The 13,719-nt window shown below is 34.0% G+C and overlaps 2 protein-coding genes across 5 annotated transcripts; both read left to right on the top strand.

The window, feature by feature from the left end:
* Positions 1 to 70: 70 nt before the first annotated feature.
* Positions 71 to 3,611, top strand: LOC105131362 (uncharacterized protein At1g28695-like). Its single transcript, XM_011034296.1, has 3 exons — positions 71 to 288; positions 384 to 779; positions 3,027 to 3,611. The coding sequence occupies exons 1-3, from the start codon at positions 130 to 132 to the stop codon at positions 3,549 to 3,551; spliced, it is 1,080 nt and encodes a 359-aa protein (XP_011032598.1). The 5' UTR covers positions 71 to 129; the 3' UTR covers positions 3,552 to 3,611.
* A 3,405-nt stretch (positions 3,612 to 7,016) lies between these two features.
* LOC105131336 (nucleolin-like) lies at positions 7,017 to 12,238 on the top strand. 4 transcript variants are annotated; one of them, XM_011034275.1, is made up of 12 exons: positions 7,018 to 7,493; positions 8,132 to 8,691; positions 8,775 to 8,864; positions 8,966 to 9,205; positions 9,774 to 9,995; positions 10,110 to 10,404; positions 10,496 to 10,812; positions 10,930 to 11,039; positions 11,135 to 11,220; positions 11,331 to 11,404; positions 11,493 to 11,586; positions 11,775 to 12,238. In XM_011034275.1, exons 1-11 carry the CDS (start codon positions 7,226 to 7,228, stop codon positions 11,583 to 11,585), a joined length of 2,355 nt encoding a protein of 784 aa, XP_011032577.1. In that variant the 5' UTR covers positions 7,018 to 7,225; the 3' UTR covers position 11,586; positions 11,775 to 12,238. The 4 variants fall into 4 exon arrangements, with proteins under 4 accessions (XP_011032586.1, XP_011032577.1, XP_011032564.1 ...); XM_011034262.1 differs by having other exon boundaries at positions 11,135 to 11,235; XM_011034284.1 differs by having other exon boundaries at positions 7,017 to 7,493; positions 11,493 to 12,238.
* Positions 12,239 to 13,719: the final 1,481 nt, after the last annotated feature.

The raw sequence follows: 13,719 nt of genomic DNA, 5'->3' as shown, positions 1-13,719 counted from the left end.
TTGCATGACCATTCTAACCTACATACCGAGCTAGTCTTTCCACACGCGCACCTTGGCCAATAAGTTCTTCTCCTTGTATATGATAAATTACACCAACCCTCTCGTTATCTTTCACAAAACAAGCCCAGCATGAACATGGATTCCTCAAAGAACTCTCTTGGAAATACTGTACTCATCTCCATTCTCTTTGCTTGTGTTCTTTGCCTTTGTATCTGGTCTGCCTCTCTATCAAACCCTTTGTTATTCTCATTTCAAAGATCTAACCATTGCTCATCTCACTCACAAACTGTAAGTATTCGTCTTTGCGTGTGCGTGATGTACATAGCCCATTGTTTTATTATTGTCCTTTGGTGTAGTAATCACTCTTTTTTTCGGTCACGCAGGACTTGAAAACGTTGAAGTTTCCAACAGATGAGCTTGAATTGGCTTTAGTGAAAGCCTCAACACCTAACAAAACAGTGATTATTACCGTTGTTAACCAGGCTTATGTAGAACAGAGTGTTGATGCCGAAACAACAATGCTTGATCTTTTTCTGGAGAGTTTTTGGCTAGGAGAGGACACTAGGCCACTTCTTGATCATCTACTCGTAGTTGCTGTCGATCAAATTGCTTATGAGATGTGTTTTTTCAAGGGGCTAAACTGTTACAAGCTGGAAACAGAAGGTGTTGATTTTGGAGGAGAAAAAATTTATATGTCACGAGATTTTATCAACATGATGTGGAGAAGAACTCTTTTTCTATTAGATGTTCTCAAGCGTGGCTACAACTTCATTTTCACGGTACGTTTCTTGTTAAAATCTCCATTAATTTCTGTGTTTTGGTTTGACTGTGTCTCGGCTAGCATTTTAATGTCTGCAAATTAAGTAATTAAATAAATGAAATTAAAGAATATTTATGCTTAATTAACTCGTTTAGGAACACCGGTCATATTTCCCAATTTATAAGAATCAATTTGAACTCTATAATACTAAGGATATGTTTAAAATTTAATAAAAATCAGGTTGAACCTCAATTCTAAATATTAACTTTAATATAATTAAAAACTAGTGACTCCAAAAGAATTTTACTTCTATTAAGCATCTTGCTGTGATAATATTTAACCTTTGATAATGGCCAAGGACTGAGAGCATCCCCCTTGACTATTAATTTGGCCAACTCTCTTAATAACTGCGTCTTCAATAACATAAATTAACCAATAAAACTGTCAGTCAATGAAGCTAAATTTCTATCATTCTAACACTGTTAACGTTTGGAGGCATGAGTATTCTGGGGCTGAGGTAGGGCGGAGGCATGAGGGGATAGGTTCACGATTTCAGGGTTGTGCCACCGAGCTAGCACGGTCAATGTCCCTGAAGTTTGGAAATCAAGGCGTGGGGAGCGGGGACTTGGAATTTGCCTGGTTCACATGAAATTTCCTTAACTTTTTTTAACTGGGTTCACATGAAGATTCAGGTCCATTGACTGTCTCTGTCATGCACGGATGTCACCCTGAAGCTTTTAATGGGATCTGGGTTGTTGTGCATATGGACTGAAGGTTCTTGCCTGTTAAGAGTCCTTATTCATGGAGTAAAAAAACAAGAAACACGGAAATTCTTCACATTTTCAGGGAGTTGAAAATCTTTTATTTCTAGAAAGGGGAAAAAGGGAGCAAAGTCAGAGAATTGTTTATCTAATCTGAACGAAATTTTAGCCTTCATGATACAGTAAAACAATTGTCTTCAAGAATTACTTAAGCCAGCTAACCTTATGGTGACCGTCCCTAGTAGATCAACCAATACGTGTGAATTTCAGAGGTCCATGAGGTAGTTGCATAGGTCGAACTCCCCTAGCACCAACCAGCCTGCATCAGTACACCTTCGAAACAATAACATTGCATAGAATGGTGTGTGTAGTTTTAAATTAATTTTTTTTAATGTTTTTATATAGTTTTGATTTGAATAGATGATGCAAAAAAAATTATTTCAATATATTTTTAAATAAAAAATATTTTAAAAAATAATTTTTACCATATACTTAAATAGATTCTAGAAAAATATTTGAGAGTGAGTTTTAACCTGTTTTTTTATTAAAATTTAAAACATTTTCGTTTTAAATTATTTTTTTAATTTTTTAAAATTGTTTTGATATTAAAAATATATTTTTAAAAAATATATTATTTTAATATTAAAAAAAAAAATCACTAACACACTCCCAAGCACCCCTTAAATTTTTCTATTAGCTTTTAGTTCCATTAAGCTCATATCTCCCTTTCCCATAAATTTTAGGTTAGAACTTACTTTTTTATGTAAAGATAAATCATCATCATTTCATAGGAGAATTGTTTTTTAGATTCTAGAAAGTCCCCTCTCATTTTCTTTCTTGAAATTTTCTTCAGTCTGCTGCAAAGTTTCTTGCTGGTACCCATCTCGGCTTGGACTAGAAAAGGATGTTCAATGCCATGACAGCATGTAATGGTTTAAAATGTCTCTCTAAGACTTCCCCTGATTTCAAGCTGGGAATGATCAGTCCCCATTTTCTCATGTACAGCTCTTCAAAGTTGAAAAATGTGCTGCCTCTGTTTCTCCCACTTATTTGGAGAAACTTCTGTCACAAATTTTTGCTCAAGATAGCGATCATTAGACAGAGACAAAACAAAAGCAGCTTTAGCTGGGTTTTTGGCCTCCAATTGATTGTCAGCCAAGTAAGAATTAGCACAGAATGACCGTAAGGTCGAGCCATGGCCCAGTATGTTAAAAGTTAAGCAAACCCAGTTGCATTATCCAGGAACTAAACTCACACCTCCAGTTTTAAGTGGCATCCACGTTTAAATTAAGAGATTGATGACAGTTCTATACTTAACTTGCCGGTTGACACTAAATTTAAACTCTTAATTGTTTATGAAAATGGTTTTAAATTCTTTATCATTGTAATTTGCGTCGACATCAAGTGATTTTATCAACTGAACTTTACTTCTGTAACATTCGAAAAATGTGAAATATTGCTGAAATTTTAGTTTTGCTGATGACTGATCCAAATTTTTGTTACAGGATACTGATGTAATGTGGCTAAGGAACCCTCTTTCAAGGCTAAGCATTTATAACGAAAGCGTGGACCTCGAAATTAGTACTGACCGGTTTAATGGCGACCCAGAATCTGAAAAGAATCCCATCAACACGGGCTTCTACTATATTAGATCAAACAACAAGACAGTCTCATTGTTTGATGCCTGGTATGGCAGGAAAGACAACTCTACAGGCAAAAAAGAGCAAGATGTGTTCTTTGACCTAATGGACGAGGGAATGTTTGGGCAACTGGGCCTTCAAGCAAGGTTCTTGGACACTGTCTACTTTAGTGGGTTTTGCGAAGATAGCAAGGATATTAAGGCAGTAAGCACTGTCCATGCTAATTGTTGTCGGAGTATAAATGCGAAGATTAAGGATTTAACTGCTGTCCTTCGTGATTGGAAGAAGTTTACGGCGACTAGTGCTGAAACAGCTGGTAGCACCGTAACTGTGCCTTTCAGTTGGACAGGACACCTTGGATGTTTGGATTCTTGGAATAATAATGTTTAGTTTAAGGTTATTTTGCTATTCATTAGAGATAACCCAAACAAAAATCAATTTACGCTTCAATTTGGATACGTCTAGCTTTATTTTATTTTTTGTATTAGTTCATTTATGTGTTAGAAGGTAGTTTTTTCATAAAGTAACTTTTTAAAAGTAAATTTTTTAAAAGTAAATTAATTTTTAATATATAATAATGTCATAAAAAATAGAAAATACTTTTTTATTTTAACCATATCATGAAAATTAAAGTTAGAAAATACCTTTTTATTTTAACCATATCATGAAAATTAAATTGAAAAATAATTTGTGAATATTTTAATTATTTTAAGTTTATTAAATTAACAAGGATGAACTATCAAAAAAAAAAATAGAGTATGAAATTGAAAAAAAATATTAAATAAAAAAAATTAGAGTATGAAATTGAAAAAAAATATTAAATAAATTATTTTAAATAAAATAAATAAAAAATAAATTCAACATATAAAAATTTTTTAAAATGATGAAATTTTAAAAATATATACAATTTCAATAATAAAAAATAAATTCAACACATAAATTTTTTTTAAAATAATGAAATTTTAAAAATATATACAATTTCATAAATTATTTTAAATAAAAATAAATAGTAATTAAAAGAATATGGATCAAATATGATAGATAAAAATTTTCAATTAAAAAATTGATAAAAAAATAAATAAAAAAAAAACCAAATCAATATAAAAATCAAATGAAATAAAATTCTAGAAAATAAAATTGAAAAAAATAATTTAAAATAAAATATATAGCAATCAAAAGATTAAAGATTAAATTTGATATAATCAACAAATAACAAAACATTCTTAAATTTTTCATAACTTCTGAAAAGTTTTTTTCATCTAAATAAAATAAAAATAATTTTTTAGAAACTAAATTAAATTTTACTTTAATTAAAATGTATTTTTTGTTGACTATTTTTTTAATAGTAAATAAATATAAAATAATTACAAAAAAAAAACCATTCCCTATAAAACAAACTGAAATGTATATAGCATTTTTCACTCTTATAGTTGCATATTTGTTGAATTCTCTTAAGTCTTAAATTAAAAAATTTTCAGAATAATAAAGTCTCATGAATACCCAACCATGCATCCACCTCCTCGGTTTATTTATAATCATTTACTGTTGATTTTTTGTATTTTTTAAATATTTTTGGATTAGCATAGACGTTAATTGAAATTATTTAAATAACCTTAAAAATACATCTTTAATGTTTATAACCGTCAAACAAGAGCATTTGAAAGCTCAACGTGATCCTTCGACATGGCTGAATTTCAATGATATAGTGCATGATCTTTTAATTTAAAAGATTGTTATTATTGGTGCCTTATTACGTTAAATCCTTGATTACTTAAAACCAAGTCTTCTTGCTGACGTGCTCAACTTTAGACAATATACACGTCATTTCCACCTTTATTTATCAACTCATTATTAACTTTTAAATCTTGACATGCCAGTATCAACCTAAAAATTTGGTTTGATAGTTAAAGAATTTTATTCTTTTTCTTGGTTTTTTATATTTAGAATTTAAAATTGGTATCTGGAAAAATTATTATTCTAATACATCAAGATAATATAAAAATACTAATTTAAGATTGTTAGAAGTGATATTTAATTTTAATAGAAAGATTGAAAATAGATTTATTATTAGAAAAATATTTTATTCTATTCAATATACAAATATCTATATTTCTACTGTTCAAGATCCAATATATTCCTATTATTTGGATTTGCTTTGTCATTCTATGCTCATTTTTAGTATACGAGGTATATTTTGGATAATTCGTGAAGATTTCTTGAATGTAAAATCCTTTGTGGCTATAAATATAGATATAAAAAAATATTTATTTAATATAGAAATGAATTTTAGGCTTTGAATAATCCCAATACTATTAGGCTTTAATATTTAGTATTGTAATTCCATCTTTTCAAAAAATTATTTTTTTAGTTTTAAAATATATTTTTAGTATTTTTAAATTATTTTAACGTAGTAATATAAAAAATAAATTTTAAAAAATAAAAATATATTATTTGAAAATTACTTTAATTAAAAAATAATTTTACCGTATTCAAGAACTGTAGCTTCCTCGAGAACCCGGCAGCGAGCAAGCAAGGGAGTAATTCAGCACACGTCATCAGTCAGAGTTGATAAACCACCTGTCTTAAGACAACTTTTCTTTGACTGCTAAGCTATATTTATTTTCATCCTCTAAATCCAAAAAATATTATGCTCCAGTCTCTGTTGATTAAAAGTTTGCAATATAACTTTGATGCTTTCAAAAGTTACCAACTCGATCCCTAATTATTGTAATGACAATTTTACATGACTGAAATATGTATTCTAAAAAACTAGTTTCTATACTGACAAGTCGGAGGTGATGATTCGGGGTGATGATGGGGTGATGACGGGTACATGTGTGATAGATTTCTTGATATTTATATTTTATTTATTATTTGTTATGTAAAAATTTTAAATATTTATAAATTATTTATTAAGTTTCAAGTATTTATATTAGTATCTATTATCTAATAACTATTTATAACTCAGTAAAAAATAAAATAGTTAATACATATTTAAAGTATGTATATATATCCATGCTGGAAAATAAAATAATACATATTATATATATTTGTGTGTGTGTGTGTTACATCAATATTGAAATGTGTATATATCACATTATATTAAAAAATTTGAATATTCTATAAATATATTTATATAATACAAATATATATTTTTGGTTAGGCTAGGGTGGATTTTAGACCAAGTTTAATTATATTTATTTTACGTTCATTACTTGTAAGGTCAAATTGATATTTATTGAGTTTTGATTAAATTATTATTTTCATTAATAAGAACAATGCATTAAGCAAAAATAAAATTTTATATTATTTAACCATATTTATTTTGCTGCATAACCTACACCAAACTTAACTATTAAATTATATCATTTATATATGTTACCTCCTTTACTAGATTGATATATTTTATTTAAAACATTAATTGTACACAAATATATTGAATGTATTACAAGCAATAACAAATACAACAACCCAACTATAATTTCATAGAAACTCAAACCATGTACATATAGAAATTATAAGATAATGGTGAATCCACTTCGCAAATTATTATTTTTTCTTGGATATAATCATCATCATATATATATATACAAAGAGATTTTTAATGAAATGATAAGATAAAAAAAACGAATAAGTAGAAGACAGATGGGAAAAAAAAGGGCGTTCAAGGTTTAGGGTTCAAATTGGAACTCCTGGGAAACATCAGGATTGATAATGTGAAATGTTAGATCACAGGAATCAACGCGTAATGTTTCTGAATCCTCAGGGACTAAACATTAGCCTGCCCTTATTTAAAAAAATCGAACTAACTCGTACCAATTACATCTCTCCACGTACCACACATAAAAAACCCGCACGAGCAGCCGAGCACCAGCGCCTAAACTCTTCACTGTCACGTATATATTAAGACCCAGGGTTATCTCATCTCCCAATTTCCTCCAGTTGAATTTCGATTTAGGGTTTTTTATCTTCAAATTTGAGAGATTCTGGCTATTTAGGAGATCAAGCAGGGTTTTTTTTTCTTTTCTCTGAGAGTCTGAGTTTAAATTAATCTACTGTAAACGATGCCTCCACGAACGTTGAAGAGAGGAGCGGCAGCGGCTGCGAAAAAAAGAACGGCGAGGAAGGTGCAGAATCAGCAACAGCAAGAAACGGCGGAGGAGGCGTTGAACTTGGAGGAGAAACATACGGTGGTTGACGAGAAAACTGTGGTTATGGAGGAGGAGGAGGAGAGCGTGGTTGTTGAAGATAAATTATTTACTGAAGAGAAGAAAGATGGAGAAGATGAAATTGAAGCTGATTTGGATGCGAATGGATCAGCTTCTTTGAAAAGTAAGTGTTTTTGTTTCTAATTTTCGTGTTTTGTTTGGATCTTTTGGGATTTATAGTTTGTTGTGTGCGGCTCTGTGTGTCCTTTTCGCTGAAATTTGTGAAATTTTGTGTCTTTTTCAGAATCTAATCTGATTTGAGGTTCTAATTCTGTGTTCGTTTGTTGAAATTTGTGGAAGTTTAAATCTTAAATTGAGGATTTATTGGTATTTTTGTTTGATAATAGCTGTTTTAGATCGTGTGTTTCCAGTAATAATATGATTGATTTGATTGTATATCAATTTGTCTTGCATAGTTCTATTACCATCAAAACCAGCAAGTAGACAAACTGTGCACTGTAAAAAAACAAATTTGCTTGATGTTTTGGTATTGTGCTGCTTTCATTAGAATTCGTGTGATTTATATCTAGTCGTGTTTCTCAAGTTTCAAGTAAAAATTAGTTTGGTTACAAAAGGAAGTAACCAAGTACCACAGGGTGTAATTCATTGACAGAGTATCTATCTAACCATGGAAGGATTCAGGTTTATAGGAATGATTTCTTTAATAAAGTGGGTTATAGTTTTTTTTTTTTTTTTGAGGATAGTGGAGGGTTTGAGTGTTTCGTGGCTGGTCTGGATCACGTACTCTTTTTTTCATGGCAGAAGAGGACGAGGTCAAGGAGTCTGTAGACGAGTATGAAAAAGATGAGAGGTTAGATTTTGATGATAATGAACCGGAATATGAACATGAAGAATATGGCAGGGTGGATTATGATGATAAGGAAATTGAACAAGAGGATGTTCAGGAGGTGGAAGAGGAATTGGAGGAAGAACATGAGGAGAATGCTGGTGAAGAGGAAGAGGGTGATTTAGTCGAGGAGGAATTGGAAGAGGTTCATGAAGAACTTGAGGGCGAAGAGGATGATGAGCATGCTGGTGAGGAAGTTGAACGTGCTGAGATGGCTGATGTGGAGGAAGAGGAGGAGCATCATAAGGTGTTTAAGGAGAGACGCAAGCGGAAGGAGTTTGAAATATTTGTTGGTGGTTTAGACAAGGATGCTACTGAGGATGATCTTTGGAAAGTATTCAGCCGTGTTGGTGACGTTACCGAAGCCAGGCTAATGATGAACCCCCAGACTAAGAAAAACAAAGGGTTTGCATTCTTGCGTTTTGCAACTGTTGAGCAAGCAAAACGAGCTGTGACAGAGCTCAAAAACCCAGTGGTAATTTTTTGATCATGTTGAATTTTGGAATATCTAGTAAGTTCACTATACGTTAAATATGTTATTTAATGACTGAATTCCAGATCAATGGGAAACAATGCGGTGTTACTCCAAGTCAAGACAGTGACACCCTTTTTCTGGGTAACATTTGCAAGACATGGACAAGGGAAGCTGTAAGTATATAGTGTCACTGTCAAGCATCCAGTTTTCTTCATCAGTAATTATTGAGAGTTGTCATGTTCCTCACACTTTTGGTTGTTGACTGTGGCCCCAGTTGAAAGAGAAATTGAAACACTATGGAGTTGAGAATGTTGAGGATTTGACCCTGGTAGAAGATAGTAACAACTTGGGAATGAATCGGGGGTTTGCGTTTCTGGAATTTTCTTCCCGGTCAGATGCTATGAATGCTTTTAAGCATCTTCAGAAGAGAGATGTTTTATTTGGAGTGGATAGGCCTGCAAAGGTATCTTTTGCAGATTCCTTCATTGGTCCTAGTGATGAAATCATGGCACAGGTAAATATTTATTTAACTGATATGCTTAAAATTTGTATTTCACCTAAGACTGTATCAACTGTATCTAATGCTCTGTACGCTGCAATATCTGGTGCTGTCTATCTTGGGTCTAGTTACTGTATTTGTCCATAGCTTTTGTTGCAAGTGAGTAATGATTGATGTACATTGAAGGCAAGTTTATACTTTACGCTACCTGTGGTGTCTTGTGTGGTGGATCAGAGTGCTCTTGATTTCTACTTGGGTTTTTGTTTTATACAGTACAATGTGATGTATCTGTACAATTCTAGTCCATCCTTGGTTAAGATCATGTTGATTGTAGCATAGACAATGCTGGGACGTCATGATGGGGTGATCTTTTGTGCACTTCATTTTAATTTTATGTCTCAATCTTATCTGAGTATGTTTTTATTTGATGCCTTTTTTGCTGCCGCAGCTACTGTGGCAGCATAGCTGCGGCAGCAAGAGAAAATGGGGGCATAAGAGTGCTTAGGTGCTTACATGTTAGCATACATATTTTGTATCGTTCAAACTTTAGAATGTTTCAACTAACATTATTGTCTAAGTTCAGGTGAAGACTCTGTTTATTGATGGCCTGCCCGCATCATGGGACGAGGATCGTTTTCGGGTGCTTTTGAAGAAATACGGGAATATAGAAAAGATTGAGCTTGCACGGAATATGCCATCTGCCAGGAGAAAGGATTTTGGTTTTATTACCTTTGACACTCATGATGCTGCAGTGGCATGTGCTAAAAGCATCAACAATGTAGAGTTGGGTGAGGGAGACAACAAGGTTTGTCATTTATTCAGAGCAAATTATGTTCTAAACCTACTGCATCAATGCTTTTGGATGTTTTGGCGTGGTTGCATATTACATTTTATAATGGTGGTAATTTCACAAATTCAGGTTAAAGTTAGAGCCCGCTTATCAAGACCCCTCCAAAGGGGAAAAGGAAAACATGCAATTCGTGGTGATTTCCGATCTGGGCATGGAGCTAGTAGAGTTGTCAGGGGTGCATGGGTTCGTCCTCTGCAGCATAGCTACTCTACTCGTGCAGTCAGAGGAATTGCAACTCGTGCTCCCCCAGTCAGTCTAAAGAGGTCTCCAGGATTGAGAGAGAGATGCCCTCCTGTGATGTCCATGCCAGCAAGAAGCAGGCCTCTGGCTCCTCATTCTAGGTCCTATGACAGGAGACCACCTCGTAAGCTTCAATTTCACTATTGTACTAATTGGTTTCTCTTACCAGTTATGTGAATGCTTAAGTAATACCTTTTGTTTTGCTCTTCTGAAAGGTCCATCTTACCCAAAGAGTAGCTTCAGAAGGGAATATGTTCGGCATGAGGAGCTTCCTTCTCCAAGGAGCAGACCTGCTGTAGATTATGGTCTCAGGTCTGTTCCAGAGAGACAGCCATCCTATAGAGAGGACTACTCTTCTCGTGGTACCAGCTATTCTGATCTTCCCAGAAGTACATCTCGCACAACTGCAAGGAGAGCTTATGCTGATGATGGCTATAATCAAAGGTATGAGAGACCTCCTCCAAGTTACCATGAAGGGCGTTCCCGTGGTTATGATTCTGTTGCTGGATCAAAACGTCCATATTCAGCAATTGTAAGTTTTAATGCTGGCTTAATGCATTGTGATGATGCAATATTTCGATCCTCTACCCCATTTATCATTAGGTCTAAGTAATAACTAAAGTGTTGTTTATGTTTTATACAATTCAAGGATGATATTCCTCCCCGTTATGCTGATGCCGGTGCTCGCCATTCGAGGCCTCGTTTGGATTATGAACTTGGTTCTAGAGCTTCTCAATATGGGGATGCATATAGTGATAGGTTTGTTATAATTCCTTTTTAATTTCATTTTTTATTGTTGCAATTAATAAACCTGGATTGTTGTGGTAACTCTTCCTTTATATTGTGATTGGTAGACTTGGGAGATCTGCTGTAGGATATGGGGGCAGCAGAAATTCTATTTTCAGTCAGGATTCACATGGGACGTATGGTAGCCATCAGGGTATGGGTTATGGAGGTGTTTTTAGTTGCTGACAAATTGATATGAATGACATGTTACCATTGAACTTGTAGTATATTTAATGGTCATACTCTAATACAAATTATTCTTAGGTTCTTATGGAGGCAGTGATGGTGGAATGTACCAATCAAGCTACAGTGGTGATTACATGTCTCGTGGCGGTGATGTATGCTTTTTACCTTTTCTCAACAGAGATAATTCTGACAATTGTCTTTTTTGTAACTCGCATTATTTATTCTGCATTTCAATGGCAGGTTGGTGGTAGCTCTTACTCGTCAATGTACTCAAGTCGTGGCATGGGCAGCAGCAACTACATGGGTACTGGTAGCTCAGGATCATACTATTAATGTGAGTAGAACTGCTTCTTTTATGTCATTTTATTTCATAAAGTGCTCAAGGAACTATATAACCATCTTGTCTTAGTGTTTTTCCTGGAGATAATGGTTTATGGAGATATTGACATGTTATTGATTGCTAAGAGGCATAATTGGTCGGAGAAGGAGCCTATGGTCACTAGTTATTTCTTTATGGAACAGATTTGAGATGACAAAGAGGCTGCTATAGGATGTGGACTATTGAAGCTTGTGCTTATAGTGCTTACAGTTTTGGATGATGTTGACAAGTGCAATAGGCCTCTATATGTGGTTGAAAAGGTTGAGCTTAGAGTTCTGCTGAATGAAAAGTCTGCTTTTTGTTCATGTCCATTTTAGATATGCAGACTGGACATTTATCAAGTCTCAAGTTCATGCTGTAAGGAAACTTCACCTGTTTAGGAATGGAAACAAGAATTCTTGGCTATGATATATGTATGAATTTGATCATTTATTCTCTCTTTAAGTTCTGCACCTCGTGGATATTGGGAGTATTTGCTGCATCTTCTATTTTAGTGGACAGCCTAAGAGATTGAGGCCTTGTCTGGACATGATAAGGAATTTGGACATTTTTCTATGCTAAATTCATTGGTTAAGCTTTGAAATAAGACCTGGAAGGCTTTTAGTTGTGTTTGGACTATGCCACAGCCTTATGCAACTCTTAATGGGGTTAAGCAGCAATTAAATAAAGTTCATAGGAAACTAACGCAACACATTAAGCTAGCATAATCATGTTGCAATTTTGTTTTTTAAACTGCGGTGCCTCAAGCTATTTGTGGAATTCGTATGGTAACAAATGGTCTAGCACTCTTGCTGATGGCCGCAGTCACTGCCAAATTTTCATGGTTTGTGATCATGGTCATGTCACTGCAGCTCCTATATGATATATTGTTCCTTTGGAAGTTCTGTTAAGATGCAATGGAAAACTGAGCGTATTGTCTGAGAGCGAATGGACTTTTTAACTCTTTGACATCTATGTTTGACTTGTTGCGTATTGCATCTCAGTGTGATGGGCTAACATCTTTCAAGAAAAAAACTGGGTTTTGTGTTCTTGCATTTTATTTTGATTTGTCAGGGCTGGAATATGTTATGTGGACCATGTTTGACAAACAAGTGGTTTGCCAAACTTTTTCTGTCACCAGCAGTAAAATCATAGAGCTCCTTTAACTATTGGACAATTGCTATTTTATTTTCATCATGTCATTTGCTTGATAAAAAATAACCTGCTGTTGGGCTCTTCTGGCTTATTGAATGTTGAAGAAGTTGTGGCACCAGTTGCTTGATTTGGTGGTGAAAGCAGGAAATTTGATTCACAAGTTTTTGGTGCTTTGCGTGGGATGGTTATGGTTGCTAGTGGATCACTGGATCTTCTTTTCACAAAAACCAGTAAGGTTATACAATGTTTGGTTGGAACTTCCTGTGATTTTAGTCAATGTTCTGATTACCAAGTTGGATAATTCCTTGCTAGTGAGCTGGGAGGGGTAGCTGCTCTGGCAGGTTATAGTGGAATTCATTTTGATTATTAGTAAAGGTTTCCTGGACAGGTTTAAGTGTTCATCACCCTTGAGAATACATGCATTTTACTATATTACAAGGCAGATGCCCAATTACTGAACTTTAAGACCTCCAATCAGCATGAAAAAACGAGATTTTTTCAACTCTATAATGGATGTCTGTCTTGCCATTTTGAGGTCCTGTATCATTTCCATATTGTGATATTCTAATACCAGGGCTCGAAGATAAGTGTAATGTATGCACAGTGCAAGATCTCTCATCCGGATACAAGACATTCCAAAAGGAAATTAGATTCCTCTAGCGAGGAGAGACTATATGTGGCACCTTTGAGGAGCATGGTATTTTTCTTTTCAACTAATAAACAAGCTTGCATAGTAGGTTATTTTGCTTGTTTTGCAGAACAAACGGGCGGGGTTTGCCTTTTTTAATTGGAGTCCTGTCTGGGCTATACTGTTTTTATTTGAAGCAATATTGAGCTAGCCCTTTTCCTTCTGCCATCAATTGCAAACAGGAACCATGTTGTCATCTTCTTGATGAATCAAATGTAAACGTTTTCGCAAGCAGACAGGTTTTTGGGTTCCACTGTAAATTGAAT

Source organism: Populus euphratica, unplaced genomic scaffold, assembly GCF_000495115.2.
Source record: "Populus euphratica unplaced genomic scaffold, PopEup_1.0 scaffold2.1, whole genome shotgun sequence".
NCBI classification, from domain to species: Eukaryota; Viridiplantae; Streptophyta; class Magnoliopsida; order Malpighiales; family Salicaceae; genus Populus; species Populus euphratica.
Note: the sequence above shows the minus strand (reverse complement) of the source record. Positions and strands in the feature narration are given on the sequence as shown.